General features: G+C 32.2%; 1 protein-coding gene across 1 annotated transcript in view; it reads right to left on the minus strand.

Annotated features, from left to right (window-relative positions):
* Window positions 1-18,879, minus strand: part of LOC140433947 (retinal guanylyl cyclase 2) — a 518,935-nt gene that overhangs the window by 143,835 nt on the left and 356,221 nt on the right. The window contains exon 13 of the mRNA XM_072521918.1: window positions 17,904-18,216. Coding sequence (XP_072378019.1) covers window positions 17,904-18,216 — 313 coding nt within the window. The remainder of the gene's footprint in view (window positions 1-17,903; window positions 18,217-18,879) is intronic.

An 18,879-nucleotide genomic window follows, 5' to 3' on the forward strand; every position in this document is an offset into this window, starting at 1 on the left:
CTATACTCATTGGTGCTTCAAATTGCTTTTCAGTAATCTTGTTAATATTCCTTGCATCCAAACATAACCTGATTTCACCTGATCTTTTTCGTACTACTACTATGGGGTTAATAAAACGTGTGTCTGCCTTCTCAATGATCCCATCTTCTAACATATTATTAATTGTTTTGTTTACTTCTTCTCTGTATTTATATGGTATTGGGTATGATTTTGTTTTAAAATCTTTTTCTTCTTTAACTTTTATACTATGGATATAATTTTGTGCAATTCTATTTTCTTTATTGACAAGTCCCTTGTGTTGCTGCAATATGGAAATGACTATTGATTTATATTCTTCAGGGCAATTTAAAACTTTTATCACATCTTCTTCTTTACAAATAAAATTATTCTTCATTATGTACTCATTATTCCTTGCTTCCAATTTTACGCACTCCGCCTCGTAGGCATCCATCTGCTTAAAATTTCCATTCCTTAAATATTCACTACAATAATTATTCTTTACATTCTTCTGGGACATTTCCCTATCATCAAAATACATTTCTTCTTCATAAACATCATTATTTTCTTTTAATAATATCCTATCAACTCTTATTCCTTCTTCTACCTCATCTTTCTGCATAAATTTAATTATTTGCCCTTCCAAAGTTACCATTTTTTCTTCAAAATCTATCTTTACTTTCTTCTTTTCCAATTCATCATTTCCCATTAATATATCAACACATAAATCCTTGACAATAAATCCTTGCATATTAATTTCTTTATTAAGAATATTAATTTTAAAATTGGCTAGTTTATCAATTTCACCCAACTTCTTATTATTTGCACCAATAATTTTAATTTTTGGAATCTTTATTATATCTGATAGTTTTAATGTATTAAAAATAAAATTCTCCGAGACTAAAGTACTTTCTGAACCAGTATCTATCATAATCTTAATCATTTTATTTTTGGCCAAAGCATTTATATAAATTAAATTAATAGATTCAATAATTTTATCTTCATCTAAAGAAATAAATTCAGAAGGTTTTTCATAATAGCAATGGCCTAACTTGTAATTCAGAAAGTTTACTGCACAAAATTTTGATTATTAGAATTGTCAGATTGTATCTGACCACTTGGATCTGATGTCGTATGTCTTTCCCTACTATGACTTCTACTCACATTTTCTTGCCTTGTACTATTTCGTTCCCTGTCTTCGCAGCTTCTATTCCTTCGAACACAATTTACCTGTCTGTTATAGTTAGGTCGCTCTGTATTTTTTCTATTGTTAAAATCTTGTCTATTATTATTAGTACTGTTATTAAAATGTTGTCTATTATAATTAGTATTATTATTACAATTTTGTCTAATTTGATTACTGTTATTATTATTAAAATTTTGTAAATTATTACCATACCTAGTATTATTGTTATATGATTGTCTATATTGTTGATTATATTGAAAGTTATTATTGTTTTTTCTGTTGTTATTATTACTTGTCATATTGCCTCTTTGTATTCTTTGAATAAAATTAATAAAACTATCTATTGTTTGAATATTTTGTACAGTTACTGTTTGGACAACATCAGCATCAAAATGTCTAGATACATTTAAGACTGTTTCATCCTCTCTAAGTGGTGGTTCTAAATATTTTGCAACTGTTATCAATTTCAATGCATAATCTACCATATTTGATTTTAAATTTTGATTATACTTTCCAAAATATAGAATTTCTCTAAACTTTGCTTGCTCTAATTCACCCCAATAATAATTTAAAAATTTATTTTCAAATGTTTGAAAATTATCTAAATCATTCTCAATACTAGCAAACCAAGTTGCTGCATTGTCATTTAATGTCACTCTAATATAATCTTTAATATCATTAATATTATTCACAAATCTTAATTTATGTTTTAAACTATTTATGTATACTCTAGGATGCAAATTTTTTATATTACCAGAGAATTTAATCCCAGTCTCATTTGTTAAATTTAAGTAAGGTCTCCCTATGTCTCTCATTTGTGAAATATCATCTATTCTCTGTTCCACATTTCTTATTTGATTACTATTTATTTGGATATTTTGTTGTATATCGTCTAATTTTTCTTCTGTGTTTCTCCTGTCTTCGTTAATTTTTACTTCTAAGTTACATTTCTGTAGCTCTATTTTCTGTTCTATATCTATCTTATTATCTTGAATAATCCTCTTTACTTCTGTCCTCTCATTGTCTATCCTTTTCTTGTAGTCATTCCGTATACTTTTTATTTCATTTGCAACTTTTTTCTCTGCAGCTTCAAGTTTTTTATCCATTTGTTTTACAATTTTATTATTATTATCTTCTATTTTCTTTTCTAATTTTCTATAATTCTCTTCCAATTTCTGTTCCATTTTTTTCATGTCTTCTTTGACTTCTTTTGAATTCTCTTCCAATTTTTTTATGTCTTCTTTGATTTCTTTTGAATTCTCTTCCATTTTCTGTTCAATTTTTTTCATGTCTTCTTTGATTTCTTTTGAATTCTCTTCCATTGTCTTGTTCATCTGCATCATTAATGACATCAAAGCTGCCATATTGACATTTTCCTCTCTTTCTGGATTCATTTCTGCAGTATCTTGTGGAACTTGAACTAAACTCTCCTCTTGTATAGGTTGTGTTTCTACTTCCACATCATTTTCATTCTTTTTGCTTCTTGTACCTTTCTTTCCTTGAGACATTTTGAGACTTTACTTGTTCAAATATAATTAAAAATAAATTCTATAATTTTTGCTTTCTAATGAAAATTAATTTAATTATATGAGAGCACTTATCTTTCCAAACTAATTCTTTTAAATAGAGAGCCACCGCGTTGGGTGCCAAATTGTTAAGATGTGTTTTTTGTTTGAATGATGAGCAATGAGTATTTTTAATAATATAGGGTTTTTATCGCGGTTCTCAAAGAATTAGCTTGTAAGTACTTTTTTAAATTATCTTTATTATAACTATTATGAAACACACATATATATCTAACCTAGTCAATGTAAATTTAAAATAAACTATCTTTAAACTGATATTCTTATAAAACTAATTAAATTCTATAGACAATCTAAAATTTAAACAAAATATCTTCAAAATTGAAATTGTTATGACACTAACTAAATTATATTAACAAAATTTTGTACCTTTCTTTCACTGAATGCCTAAATGAAATGTTTTCTACTATATAGATTCTAATCACCACTGAATGTCTTCGTACTTCAGTTATTAGAGTATTTTTGGTTGCCTAAGCACATGGCTCACTTATATATATTTACAATATTAAAATACAACCTTTTACAATTATTGTATGCTAATTTATTAAAAATGCCCTCACATAAATATATTTTTATTAAATTCTCTAGTATATAACTTATTTAAAACAACCAAATATCTAATATTATGTAGTATATAACTTATAAATTATTTTCTATAAACCCCAATCGTCACAATATATATATATATATATATATATATATATATATATATATATATATATTTATATATATATATATATATATATATATATATATATATATATATATATATATATATATATAATAAACATGATCATAACATGAGCATTAAATCTGAGATATTTCTCGGTAAATAATACTAATCGCAATCCATATCTTAATCGGCCTCATCCTCTGACTCATTTTTTTCTTCTACTTTCTTGACGTGGTTCACATAATTATGCCACTGCTCTTTAGGCACGCGTTGGTAAGCTTCTTTTATCAACCGTCTTACCGTTTTTTCTTTAAAATCGACATTGTTTAAAGCCAAATACCTTTTCACTTGACTCGACACCATCTCAATCGTGTTCAGCCAAATGCGGTCGCAGTATCCAGTAATTAACTTTTTAGGTAATCTTTCTCGAAGAAAATGTCCTTTTAGACTAGCCAATCCTTGATTCGCCGTGGTATGGTATGACGCTGTATCCAAAACGACAACGCGTTTTCTTTGTCTTTCGGCAAGTTTGAAATTAATTAATGCGTTCTCAAATTATTCTTCATACAGATCCCCGTTTATTTCGTCATGGTAATCAGCGGTTCCCTTCTTGGCCAAGAAAGTTAATTTGGCCCATTCCGCAAAACCAGTTTCGTTTCCAGCATGAAGAAGAACAAACCGAGGACCTTTTTTGGCTGGAGTTTTCAGTCTGCTTTTATATATGCCTTTTATGAAGGCATCTCCTGGATTCTTGATCGTTGTTTCTCTCCATTGCTTTTTAACTAAAGCACCGACGTTAGTCCAAGACAAATCGGTATAAAGAACTGACATCAAAACATTCCATTACTACTCACACTATTGGAGTTCAGTCTGTAGAAATAGTGCAGTAAAGGGTTCATGCCATAAAGTGAAAAGTTTTTGGGGGTTGAAAGTCAAATTTTTGGATTGAAGGTAAGATGAGTTTTTTATTAGAAGATAAGACTTAGGATTATTAACATTGCTACCAGTTTTAAGTCCATTTATTGCTGTATAACCTGTACTATTCACATTTGTTACTGATAGCACTCTTAGGTTATATTTTTACATTTACTCTGGATACATCGAGGGAGGCACCTTCAGACAAAAGGGTATGAGGCACTATCAGACAAATGAAATGGAAAATAGAGACACCTTTTTTAAAATAACGTGCTTAAAAGTTATATATATAATTAGTTATTTAGTTATATATATATTTATTATTATTTATTTAAAAAGGGTTTCTTTTTGTTGCAAATTGTCTGAAGATGGTAAGGAATAGGAAAAAAGAAAAAACAAAAGGAAATTTTGATGCCGAATCTATGAAAGAATGTGTAACGGCCATCCTAGATGGTAAATCGATAGGAAATGCTGCCAAAAGATTTGGATTAAAATATCAAACAAACTGTTGGTATGTACGTTAAGAAGTTTAGGGATAACCCAGATGGCGAACATGATATAAAATTAAGAAACGATACTGGAAAGGTTTTTACTGACAAACAGGAAGGCGACCTTGAGGCATATTTAATTAAGTGTTCAAAAATATTTTATGGTCTTAACAATCTAGAAACATGGAAACTAGCACATGAGACGACCAAAATGAACAATATTGACTGTCCTAAAAACTGAAAAGTTCCAAAAATGACAGGAAAGGACTGGCTATACGGTTTTATAAAACGCTACCCAAGATTATCTCGTGCAATTTCCTTTAACAAACATAATGTGAATGCTTTTTTTAATAATTATGAAAAATTAATCAAAAGGTGCACAGAACCCTGTGACTCATCCAGGATTAAGAATATGGATGAAACAAAAACTGAAACTAACCAAGAACCTTTTCGTGTGATTTAACAAAAAACACAAAACCAAATAGCAGCTGTTGTAAGTGGTGAAAGAGGACTCTGGTTACTACAGTTTTGTTTATAAATGCAACGGATTGGCTTGGGATTGGCTCATCAGTCACGTTGGATGACCACTTCCAATTTCGTTCATGTGATGCAGCACTTTATAAAATGTTCAGGTTCCTCTGAAAAGAGAAGAATGCTTCTAATTTGCGACAATCATGAGAGCCACTTGTCAATTGAGGCAATATAACTAGCAAGAGCTAATGGCGTGCACATTCTAAGAGTTCCACCCCATTGTACCCACATGATGCAACCACTGGATGTGGGATTGATGAAACCTTTTAAAACATTATAATGCTGCAATTGATTCATGGTTGAAGTCTAACTCAGGCCAACATTTTGAAATCTATCACGTCGCCGCATGTGTTGGCACAGCATATGGCCATGCCATGTTACCACAGAGCATTATAAATTCTTTCAAAAAAACAGGAATATTTCCAGTTGACAGGCACATTTTCACCGACGATATGTTTGCTCCCAGTTTGGTCAGTAAGAGACCTACTCCTCCAGACGAAACTTTTCCTGATGACCCTCTGACATGCCAACTAGCTGCAAGTCTACCAACTTTAGAATCTTAAAAACCACCCTCATTCCCCCAAATTTCAAGCAAAAACTTTCAGCAACCAATAGACACTCCATAAACATCAAGCTGCCAAAACTCTACGCCTATGCCCTCTCAACAGCCTGGCTGTTATTTAGGTCCTGAGGAGATACGAGGATATCCAAAATCGAAACTCAATACTAGCTCCAGGAAACCTAGAGAAAAGAGGAAAAACAGAATAATAACTGACACCCCAGAAAAGCTTCTTCTGGCAGAAAAACAGATCAATAAAAAAAAAACAAAGAAAACCACCAACTTTAATGCTGAACGTACTAAATCAAAGTTTCATTTATGTTTTATGTATCACCTTTTTATAACGTCCAATAGTTCTTTTATTTTAGTGACCGATATTGCCTGGTTTTACTGTATGTAGTTTTGTGTCAGCAGGTATATTTAAGTAGTTTTAGTGGTTTTCCGTTTAGGTATAGAATTATATTAGCTTTAGTTATTAAAATAACCAAAGTTCCAAATATCTTTTATATATTTTTGGACAGCAAAACCGACCAATAGCGACCACATTTATATAGCGGCCAATAGTTCTTTCATTTTTTGTGGTCGTTATTGACAGGTTTTCAGCTACCAACATGTAATCTCGAGACCAACATTCTGCAATACGATAGGCCTTTACGTCATTTGATTTTAGTTTTGTTTTTGTGACTAGATTAGATAGTTAATAATTGATTCTTTCGTCAATGCATTCATAACTTTTAAGTCTAAACTTTGGCATATGTGCAAGAGTCGTTTACCATTGTTGTTTACTATTTCCTCGCCATATTTCCCTCCTTGAAATTGCTTATTTCTCTTTCGACTCTGATGTTAAAGTCACCTAGTATGCAGATTTCTTTATTCTTATTTGACTTTATATCGTCTGCCGGTTTCCTAATTAGTATTGGTGTTCAAATTCGATCTTATTGAAGTCATCATTAACTAGCACTGGCTTTCTGAATGAAAATGTTGTACTCGTTATCAAAAACGGCTTTTTAGGGTTGATTTATACATATCCGTGCCGTATCCGTTCCGTGCCAGTGCCGAGTCGGGGTATTTTTAATGTTATATTTACATACAACTGCGTTGTAGCAGTGTGCGTACCGGGCCTAATAAAGAGGAAAACTGTATTACATATTTCTGTGTAAAGGGGAGTTAAAAATATGACGGCTTGGATAGAAGATCTCACCGTGTTGGCATTATTTCTTTATGAATAGGAAGAACAAGAGTAGAAAAGGGGCAAACAAAGAAAAAGGAGTGTGCATCCTATGTGGAAAAAAAGACACACCGAAGGAGAATTTAAAATATACAAAGATTTATTGGAGGCTGAAACAAAATACATATAAAAAACCATAACATACTAACCGCACTTCTTCTGCTTGTCTGTTTACCAGCACTTGCGTTCACAAAACAATAAAATCGTGTTTATAAGTCCGTGCGGTCAGTGCGGGATTAATTTCAGGGCAAGCACGGATAGACGTCGTCTGGAAAATGCCAAAGTATAGATATACTCATAAGAATACATTATTGTTTTTTTTACGGGGCACTGTCATAACACGGAATGGACACGGCACATATATGTATAAATCGACCTTTATTCGACAACGTAATTGCTGTAATAGGAAATGACTACTGTTAAAGTTTGTTTAGTAGAAAATGGTTGACTTTAATTAGCGCAGTCGTAAATATTATTAAATTTATCTGACTTGGCTCATTGTTAAGACCTTGTACCTCAAGTAAACCATTGTTACCTGAAACCGGGCATTATATTCTATTATCGGTTAACCTAGGATGTTTATAGTCGATACTAACTGAAGTCAACCATTTACTGCTAAACAAACTTTACAGGTTGCTATATTTATATGAGGTACTAATGAAATTATGAATCATCCTCTAGTATACCCACTTTTCCATTAGTCATTTACCTCGTACCATTAGATACAGCCTCAATTAAAATACAAACACTTCGAAAGCTTTAACATAATAGCGTTGTTGCAGCACTAATAATTGTTAGGTAACTGCGGACAAATTTGTCTTGTTCAGTTGTTTCGTTTCATTTATATTAATTACTTGACAATAAAGCTAATGGAAAAACTCTCAATAACATATTTACTTTACCGTTTGTTTAATTTAATTAAAACTTTTAGTTTACGTAGAAATTTACTTTGGAAACCTCATTAATTCACTTTTTATTTTGCAAATTCTTAAGGCTACAAACTCTTTTGACGACAAATAATTAATCTTTACACATAAAACAGTGTTTATTTTATACCAGACATGTTTAAGTGTTTTCCCAATTTGTAAGAGGCATTGTTATTTGAACTAAAAACGTTTTTGAAAGAATATTGAATTAAGTATTTCAAATAAGTATTTACGGAGCTTATACTTATTTATTTTAAAAAGTACTTGTTATTCGATTTGCTAAAATTCAGAAAGCAGCAAAAGGTACCTTTTTAAGGGTTTCTAGTTTCTAGTGGGAGATCACCCACAGCTAATTCCTTTTCCCATTAACAACATTAGATATGCGGACATGAAGTGCGGTAAATGGAGTTACCATTAACAACATTAGATATGCGGACGACACTGTGATCTTAGCCGAAAACATTGAAGATCTTCAGAGACTGGTGACCAGAATAGCAGAGTACCTTGCTAAAGGTGTTGCCCACCTTTATTGTGGGCAAAACGCACACGCTTTCTTAAAAATGTCGTATAGTAAGTAGCTATAGAGTTTGCTGTGGAGCTTAGCATTAAGAAAGAACCTAATGCGTCCTTCCGCCATTGTGCACTAGAATTGGATCTGTGTCCAACCACTCTATGGAAATTGGTTTGAAAGGGTCTTTGTTTGCTTACAAAAACCTTTTCATTAAAAATTAAAGCCTCACGACCATTGTTAATGGCACAATAATAATACATTTAGTGAATGGGACCAAACACGATTCCGATTAATACTCAATTTCACTCATAGCTTATCGTCATTAAGTACCATTTCCTTTAAGAAGGTTAGTATTTCTCATAGCCAATTTCACATTTAAGACGACAGTTCTAAAGAGGTGTTTGAATCTGCATGTATACAATCTTCTTAGATTATTTAACTAAGAAATGTACCTTCTTCCAATACTCCTCTTCCCTTGCATTTTGTTTTGTCTTGTCCCTCATTTGCAGTACAAATACGTATCTGTTGTCTTTGCATAATCCAGATATTTTAACTTTATTCATCTTCTAAAGATGTATCTTTTTATGATAATGGTGACCATTTTAATCCTTCTTATTAGTTTTACGGTAGCTCGAAATAGATCAGTTGACGTTAAACCAGTCTATTTCTTAAGACGAACCAGTCAGAATATACGTCTGCATCTCGTGCTATCAACCTTGTCTTGCAGACTTAACTATAGCTGGTATTTATTATTAGGCATCTTCTTCTTTTTCTTTTTAGCCTTCTATCGTCAATTTTTGGACATAGACATCTCCTTCCATTGTTTCGGTTATTCTTTTTATCTCGTCTATTCATCTTAAAAATCAAATGATTTTTCAAATATTAAAAGGATTTAATCCCTATAACAAAGGCCTTGGTCTTTTTGATGTGCCTTTTTATGTGTTTTGTGTTGGCAATTATATTTCCATGGGGTATTTATAACCTTTTATAAGTTTTTTTATCTTTGTAATTAATATAAAAAATACTATTAAAGTTTTGTTGTATATAGGAAGCTCTGAAGATGACATGTCACATGCTAAGAGTACTTAGCTGATTTTAATAAAACTTTTACAATATTAAGTTTTCGAAAACGTACACCTGTTGCAGTTTGGTGTGTACAAGTCATACAGTCTTTTTCTAATTTATTAAATAGCTCTGTTGATATAGGGATTGTTACTGTCTTCCTTCTTTCCTTTCTTTTCAAGAGCTTAGCAATTCAACCGTGTGTCCTAGAGCTTTATTATTTTTTAACTCTTTTAAAGCACTTATTATTTCGAATCCCTATATATTTGGTAGTACCTCTGACCCCACCTTTTTCATTTTTCTTATGACGTTTTCTTTTGTTGAGTCATTAAGCTGGCTTTGCGAGCTGTACAAGGTAGAAATCTTTGACTATCTCTGTTATTTTATATTTGTTTTTCTCTTCCTCATTATTGGTGTCTTTAAGTTTGATAATTTTTGAATACCCAGTGTTGGTCTGAGACATTTTAGAACTTTGTTATTTTCAATGACTTGCTCTATTAAGTTCATGTTCTATTTTTTCACGTTTTACTATTCTACATATGCTAGAGTATGGCGTTTGTTTTATGTAGTAGTTGTCTTCTTTCCTTCATTAGTTGTTTTATTTCGTTGGTTATTTTGTATTCTTTAGTTCCTGTTTTCTTTGAAACCAGCTTCAGGAAGGCTTTTATTAATAACTTTGTTATAGTCGTCAATTTGGTCTTGATTATGCAAAGGATCTGGAGCTGAAGGAACTTAATCACTAAGATTTTTCGTAATTCCTCTTTATATGTTCTGAATTTGAAGGCATCTATCGGCGTTGTTTTTTTAAAGATCGTTTTTCTCTCTTGTTTCATGTTAATATTTGTTTTCGCTCTAACTATACGATGGTCACTACCAGGTGTTATGCTGTTGTGATGTTAAATATTCTTTTGTTATTTGAGAGAAAATAGTCTATTTCATTTTTGGTAGTTGTGTTAGGTGCGATCCACGTTCACTTTCTGTTGGGTTTCTTTTTGTAAAAGGTATTCATAGCACACATGTTTTCTTTTTCCAGGAATTCCATATATTTCTCTTCTCTTGCAGCAATATTATTATTTTAGATTCTTTGCTGTTGTCTATAGCTTTTTAAGGTCTTCGTTAAAAGTATTTATTTCATCACGAGTTGCGTTTTTACGATGCGTTGGAGCATAAACCTGCACCATGGTTATTTTGGTTTGGGAATTTAGTTTTGAGATCATGTACGTAACCTTATCGGAGATGCTATGAATTATTTGAATTTGTGATTTTCTTTTCTTGGTGATTAAAAAACGTACTCCACCGTGTCTATAAATAACCTTTCTTACCCATATAGTAGAGCCTGTGTCCTAAATGTAAGTCCACATACCCTTCACCTCTTCTTTTAACTTCTGATAGTCCCATTATGTATTAATCCCCAATTCCCCTTCTAGTTCGTATAGATTTTCATCTTTTGCCATGGAACGTATGTTTCATGTTTCTATATTTTTTAGTTATTTGTTGTTCTTTTGTTCTTCAACGTCGACCTGCTCCCCCCCCCCCCCGAATCCTTGGGGCAACCGTTGCTTCAGTGTGGGATTGTGGAAAAAAGTTTCTACCCACCTGGGGTGCGTTCCGTGTCTCTGTTATAATCTACAATTTTGATAGTTTGTTTTAGAGGTTTTGGACACGCTGGCTAGATAGGGTAAAAGAATGTGTAATGTCGATCTTTACAACAAAGGTTAAGCGGACTACTCTAGAGGTTTTTTATATTAATTTTAAATAATTTTTTTATCCAATATTTTACTTAGCAGGTTTGTTGGGTATATATTCTATCCAGCTACCTACCTCCAAACGGATAAAGCATTTCATCAATTGTTGCATACTCTGATAAATTCTATGAGTTTTAACAATTTTTTATAAATTAATAAAAAAGCGTGTGTCAAAAAATACTCCTTAAAATAATGTGTGTTTTTCAGAGATATAACTTACAATACAGTTTCTAGTGGGAGATAATCCACAGCTTATTTTTTTTCTTTATAATATTTATCATACAGTGTGGAAACCACTTATGTAATAAAATTGTTTGTGTCCTTATTTTAGAAAATAATAAAAAACGTTGAAATACTTTAACTTTTAAATTTATATGTGCGCTTTTTAAACATAAATTTAAATGTACAGGGTGATCAACGTAAGTCTGGCATAGTCCATAATCTGCATTTTAAATGGAACACCCTGTATATTTTTATGTTTTTAAAAGCTCCTTATTAACCTGATCTCAACGAGTTATAACATGTAGAGTCTATTATGAATAATACAAGGTAAAATTTTGAAATTAAATATAATTTTCTTCAAGAAAATTAATTCATAGAATACCCGAGGTAATTGATTGGATTAACATTAAAATAAATGCTCAAAATGTTCTCCACCTTGTTGTTGGTAATAACACAGTCTCCTATAAAACTCATCCCAAACTTTGTTTAAAGTTTGAGGTGAAATATTCCGTATTTCTGTAGTTATCCTTTCTTTGAAGTCTTCAATGCTAGTTGGTTGTATTGCATATACTTTGTTCTTGAGCTAACCTCACAGAAAAAAAATCCAAAGGCATAAGATCTGGCGACCTAGCTGGTCACTCAATAGTACCATTTTGTCCAATCCATTTATTGAAGAAGATTTCAGTCAAGTAATTTCTCACCATTAAAGCATAATGGGGTGTTGCACCGTCCTGCTGGAACCAGACAGTTTCATGCAGTAGGGTTGGATCTATTGGATTTGGATATAAGTTAGCCAACTGAGGAAGAGCATCGTCTGTAAGCTGTTTTCCTGCTGTCAAATTACCATCTACAAATACAACCCAAATAATATGATCTCTTATAATACCTGCCCAAACATTCAACTTTTGAGGATACTGAGTCTCACGCATCCAATGAGGATTCTCCACTGACTAATATCTACAGTTTTGTCGGTTTACCTCTCCGTTCAATGTAAATGTTGATTCATCCAAAAAAAGAATTGTGCCAAGAGCTATTTCATTTGTGTTAATTTTATTCATCATTCTTTCGCAGAAATTCATTCTACGATCTGGATTGTCTTCTGTTAGCTCCTGCGCAAAAGTCAATTTATATGGATGAAATTTTTTTTCATTGGGACACCTTAGGACAGTTGTGTGACTCACATTATTTTGACGTGCAATTTGACATGAACTTGACGTTGGATTCTCTGCGACACTTAACAAAATATCCACTTTCACCTCATCTTCAATGAAGTTCGTTTTTCTTTTTAATGGTTTGACATGTCCAAGTTCTCTGAATTGTGCATACATTTAAGACACAGTACCTTGTGCAATATTAGACAACTTAGGATACCTCTGATTCAATAAGTTTGCTACTTCAACTTGACTTCTACAATTCTCTCCGTAACCGATCATCATTAAAATCTCAATTCGGTGGGTCTCAGTTAAATATTTCAATTTTCATTTCTGCAAGAAATTAGCTTTTAATTAGGAATTTATTATTTTATTTTAAAATGCCAACACACCAACAACTGATTGATAACAATCCGCATTATTTACTGATTTAGTTTACTTACCAGACTATCTAGACAGTTTTTACCTATTCATGACAAAAAATGTTACCACGGTTACTAAACAGAAATTTTCCCCTATATACTGACACTTAGAGTAGAAGTGTATTGTTTGTATTTAGCTAATTTAAAATAATACCATAACACGTGATAAATTATTAATTTCAAAATTTCACCTTATATTATTCATTATAGGCCCTACATGATATACTTCGTTGAAATCAGGTTGTTAAGAATCTTTTAAAAACATAAAAATATACAGGGTGTTTCATTAAAAATAATGATTATGGACTATGCCAGACTTGCGTGGATCACCCTGTACATTTAAATTTATGTTTAAAAAGCGCACATTTAAATTGAAAAGTTAACGTGTCTCAGAGTTTTTTATTATTTTCTATAATAAGAACACAAACAATTTTATTCCATAAGTGGTTTCCACACTGTAGATAGACTTACGATCGTAGATCGCTCACAAATTGTGCAGATTTACTTTAAAACCATCGTTCCGTTCATGAAATATAAGTAGGTAATATTACGTTTTTGCACCACCTTTACTGTAAACGATAACAGGAGTCTGTTGTGGAGCTTAGGATCAAGAAAGAACCTAATGCGTCCGTCTGCCATTTTGCATTACAATTGAATCTACGTCAAACCACTTTATGGAGGTTGGTTTGAAAGGGCCACATTTCTTTAAACAAACAAAACAACTCAATGGTTGGAAGGAGTAAAGTTCACCCAATTTATGAAAAATGGAGCTTACCATTCCAACAATATTTGTAGTCAATACTAAGCACTAATCAGTTGTAAGGCTAAAGTAGGATTAAAAATATTTTAACCTGCTGGTAGTTTATACGAAATTAGAAGCGAAGAAGATTAAGAAGCGATATTAGCAGATTAGTCTGATGACGCTGATGATGAAGCAAAGCACGTGGTAATGTACACAGTACAGTCGAACATAATGTGTGTACGATAGTTGCTGTCAACGAAGATGGCACTGCAATTGTCAAAACTTGAAATAAAAATCAAGAGATTCGAGATCTTGCTCCACAGTCATTTCTAAAACAAGCTGACATACTGTTAAAGCATTCTAGCGATAGGTTTCATTTGGCAAAAGTAGGTCAAAGTGTTATGAGTGCGAGTTTCAGAAGTTCATAGAGCTAAGGCCGATAACCGAAATAATATTAGCATTATTATTTCCGTTAAAGATGAAAGGCTATATATGCACCAAGCATGATAATTTAAATCAATTTTATGCTAGAAACGAATTTACCACCTGCAAGGAAACATTTATTTCAGTCAATGAAGTGCCCGATTTGAATTTAGGATGTCAAGGATTCCGTCACTGCAATTGTAGTGACTAATGCAATTCAAAACGCTGCAACTGTAAAAAGTTAAGCGTACTTTGTAATTCTTCTTCTTCTTCTTCTTCCTACTTTATAAATAGGCAAAATGCCTGTTTTACTTCGGTTTTTAGCATCAATTGACGTTGTCTGACCATCTTTTCCTCGGTCGTCCCAATGATCTTCTTCCATTTGGCGATTTGTCTCTTGCTATTCATACTATTCTATTTTCTGTCATTTTTTCGATATGTTGATTTCATTCCACTTTTCTTCTTTGGGTCCACGCGTTCATTTCCTCTATACCACATCTTGCTCGTATCTCCTCACTTCTTACTCTGTCTCTTAGAGTTTAGTTTGTTATTTTTCGTAAGACTTTCATTTCTGTTGTTTCCAGTAGTCTTTGTGTTTTCGCCATATCTGCTCTTGTTTCCGCTGTATATGTCATTATCGGTCTTATTGTTGATTTATATATCCTGGTTTTCGTTTCCGCTGTGAGGTATTTGTTTCTCCAGATTGTGTTGTTGAGACATCCTGCTGCTCTGTTTGCCATGTTCATTTGTTTGTGTACTTCTTCTTCCACTTTTCCGTAGCTTGAAGTTTTATTCCCAAGTATTCAGTTTCCATCACTTGTTCTATTATTTTGTTACTTACGACTAGTTTACATTATCTCGGTTCCGCTGATATCACTATCGCTTTAGTTTTCTCTGTTGAGATCTCCATGTTGTATGAGCGCCGTATCTTCGAATTCTTTAATTAATCTTTGTAGGTCATCTTTATTTTCGGCTGTTATCATGGCGTCGTCGGCGTAGCATATTATCCTTACTTCCTTTTCTTCTTATTTAACTCCGCTTGCATTGCCCACTAGGTGGATCAAGTAGCTTGGTGGGTGATTATGCCGGTCCCAAGCCCAGATAAAGGAGGGTTGTAGGGTTAGGTTAGAAGCCTGCCATATATAAAAATAAAAAAAAAGCTCAAAGAACCGGTGACGAGCCTCGGAGTAGGATAGAAAATATGGTAACGACAAAGGCGAGAAAAAGAACGACGAACTGGAAAACGAAAAATATAATGAGAGTGGCGACGTGGAACATAAAAAGCCTAAATAACCGAGATCAGGAAATAGAAAAAGAGTTGAGAGAATATCAAATAGATATCTGCGCCCTACAGGAAACAAAGAGGAACGGTAAAGGACAGACACGGCTTGGAGAATATTTACTTTGTAATTCTAAGTGCCACAAAAGTCATTCCTTTAAAAACAAGTAATTATAGTCTGGTAACTTGAAGCTAATGCATGTGTACGAGTTTGTTTTTACTTATTATATGTCTAGTTGGGTTTTTTATTGATAAATTCTGTTTCAAGTGTTTAAACTTATTATCAAATACGAGTCTGGTTATACTTATTACATATCCAGTTCGGTTTTTGATTGGTAAATTCTGTTTAAGTGATTAACTTTATTACCAAATTTTATAAATAAACAATATTAAAGCTCAAAATTCGTTTTTATTACATTAACCAGGATTTTTAGGAAAGTATTAATAATTGTCGGTAGATTTATCTATATAGGCATTACCAATTACATTGATCAACTGCTACTGTTACTATTAATATTTAATACAGACCGGACTTCATATTAACCTTAACATATACTTCAGAAACAATTCTATTCCACTCTAAGGAATTTTTGCATTAAGTAAAAGAGCCCCTTATTAATCAAAATGAGGCCAAAAAAAATACTTAGATTGCATAGAAATTGCATTAGTAAAAAATAACATTTTTTTTGGATAAAACCGGCAATCCTATCTAACCCCTCGAAATACCTATATCAAACAAACAACCAAGGACTTCGCTTTGATATTTTCCACATGAGCGTCGATATTGAATATAATCCCAATAACTTTTACATCATATTTTTCTGAACTTTATACAGACAACAAAAACTTCTTTATTAGATTTCGTCTAAAAGTTCTGCTCAAACACAACACAACTTTTCCTCTTTAACTTTTCAATTTGATATTCTTTCGCTTCATATAATACAGAAAGACAAAAACTAACACCGCCTTAGCACCCTAACATCTAAATATAGCTGTAATCCGAGCGATGATCGTACATGGGTAGGTTCACTTCGATAATCTCCCTTTTATTAAAAATAAAATTAGCAATTTACTCGCACGACCTGTGAGGGCTTTTAATTATATATAAAGCGAAACCACTGCTTATTAAATTTACATCCAACATTTAGTTCATAAAATAGTTGGAACTATTTTTTTTTAAATATAAAACAAAAATAACCTTGATATATTACACAAGGCGTCTCCTACTTAATTGGACATTAGTTGGCTAGAGCGCTTCATTGGGTGCATCAAAATAAAACATTTTTTTATTAACCCCTCTTTGGGTGAGGCATCCAGTGATGTCTTGCTTTCTTAAACTTAGTCTTCAATATTGACTATGTTTGAAACAGATTTATACACATTAAATTTTTTTTTACACTCTAACAAAACTTTTTTTTCAACCCTCAAACTGTGTGCGATTTATTTTCTAAAATTTTTGTGAATATATTCTTCTTCTTCTTTTAATGCCTATACGTTTTGGATATTGGCGACCATCATGGAAATCTGCCTTTGCATACTATTGCTCTAAAAATATTTGTTGTTTTTGTTTTGAACCACGTATGTAGATTCTTCAGCTAGGAAATCCTTCGCCTTCCTGAGCCTCGTTTTGCTTCTACTTTTTCCTGTAAAATTAGTTGCAGCAACCCGTATCTTTCGCTGTTCCTCATGATGTGACCTAGATATTCGATTTTTGCTGTTTTTATTGTGGTAGTATTGATATTAGCTTAGTATGTGTAAGCTTTTCAAAAACTTTGGCTTTATTGGGGTCTGTTGTACTCTGAGGTGATTTTGTTAATTGCCATTGCTTTTGGATCCATCTTTTCTCAATTATTGTAAGTATTGTATCATATTGGAACAGTTTTTATTCCTATGTGAGTTTGTAGGTAATGGTATTGAGTTTCATGCTGTATCCTGTATAGTTGCGTTAAAACGTTCTATTGCATGTTCGATCTGTTTATTCTTAGTATAGTTTATCTTAACTTATATTAAGTGCTTACAAAGTATAAATAATAAGAGAAATGGAAAACAGTTAATGGGAAGAGGAAAAAATGAAAGAGTTGTTGGGAAAGGACCATAAAGGATAAAAGAAAGAGATAGCTGGATAGCATTATTTAAGATGTAAAAGAATTACGAGAAAGAAATTGAAAAAATAAAACAAAAAATATGGCCAACCTTAGTAAAAACGGTAAAATACAAATATGCAATAACAATAATTTCAAGAGTTAAAATCTTTTCTTACCTAGGTAACATTCTATTTAACAGTTGCTCCGTTTTTTTCTTCTCGATATCCAATTGCTCAGTTCGTTCCCTAATTAGCTCCTCCAAATTATTGGAATACTTCTCCAACATCTGAAACATTGTGTCAACTATATTGACCTTTCTGCCGTGATTTAATTTCTTGAACTGGTCATGAACAGTGTTGAAATCCGGACGCATTTCCGCCTGTTCGGCCCAACATTGACGCATGATATTGATGGCTTCCGGAGGAGCTGCTCCTTTACTTACTGAGGGTCGTATAAGAGGAGGAGGTCGTTTCACCTTTTCTATAATCTCTGAAACAAAAACAAGGTTTTAAGTATCTTATATATCAATATTTTTTTTTATTTAAAGGCAGCCGCATCAACCATATTGGTTATTAGCGATATATCAATATTCTATAAATATTTTTGAAGGTAATATTATAATTACAAAAATATTGCACTAAACTTAAATAAGATTAGTCGGTAAATGAGTGACGTAGCCAAAATATTACGCCAAAATATTTAAAATAACATTTATATGTTTTTTAATTACACAAGATAATAGACTACACATTTTAAACAATAACGTCGGGGAAACACAAACGAAATTATGTTAAAAATCCTACTCGAGCAAGAGTAGTGCGAAGGCGCCGAAGAGATACTAAAAATTCAGAAAAAAGGTTTAAAAAAGAGACTGCTTATAACTACTCTTTGGTTTCTAAAGATGGAAGTTATCTCAAGGTATTCCGCACGGTGTTTTTAAACACATTAAATTTAAAAGAAGACACACTGAAACGATGAGTCACTTATGAACAGAATACTTTTGGTGAAAGTCTACAAGATTCCAATATTCAACAATCAAAAAACAAGATTACTCTCATAAAAATGAGACAAAAAAGAAAAGAACAAAGAAAAGACAAAATTTGCAAACAAAAAAATGTTAAGGAATGGTTGCAAGATATTCCTAAAGTTTCT

The sequence above is a fragment of the Diabrotica undecimpunctata genome, chromosome 2 (assembly GCF_040954645.1).
Source record: "Diabrotica undecimpunctata isolate CICGRU chromosome 2, icDiaUnde3, whole genome shotgun sequence".
NCBI classification, from domain to species: Eukaryota; Metazoa; Arthropoda; class Insecta; order Coleoptera; family Chrysomelidae; genus Diabrotica; species Diabrotica undecimpunctata.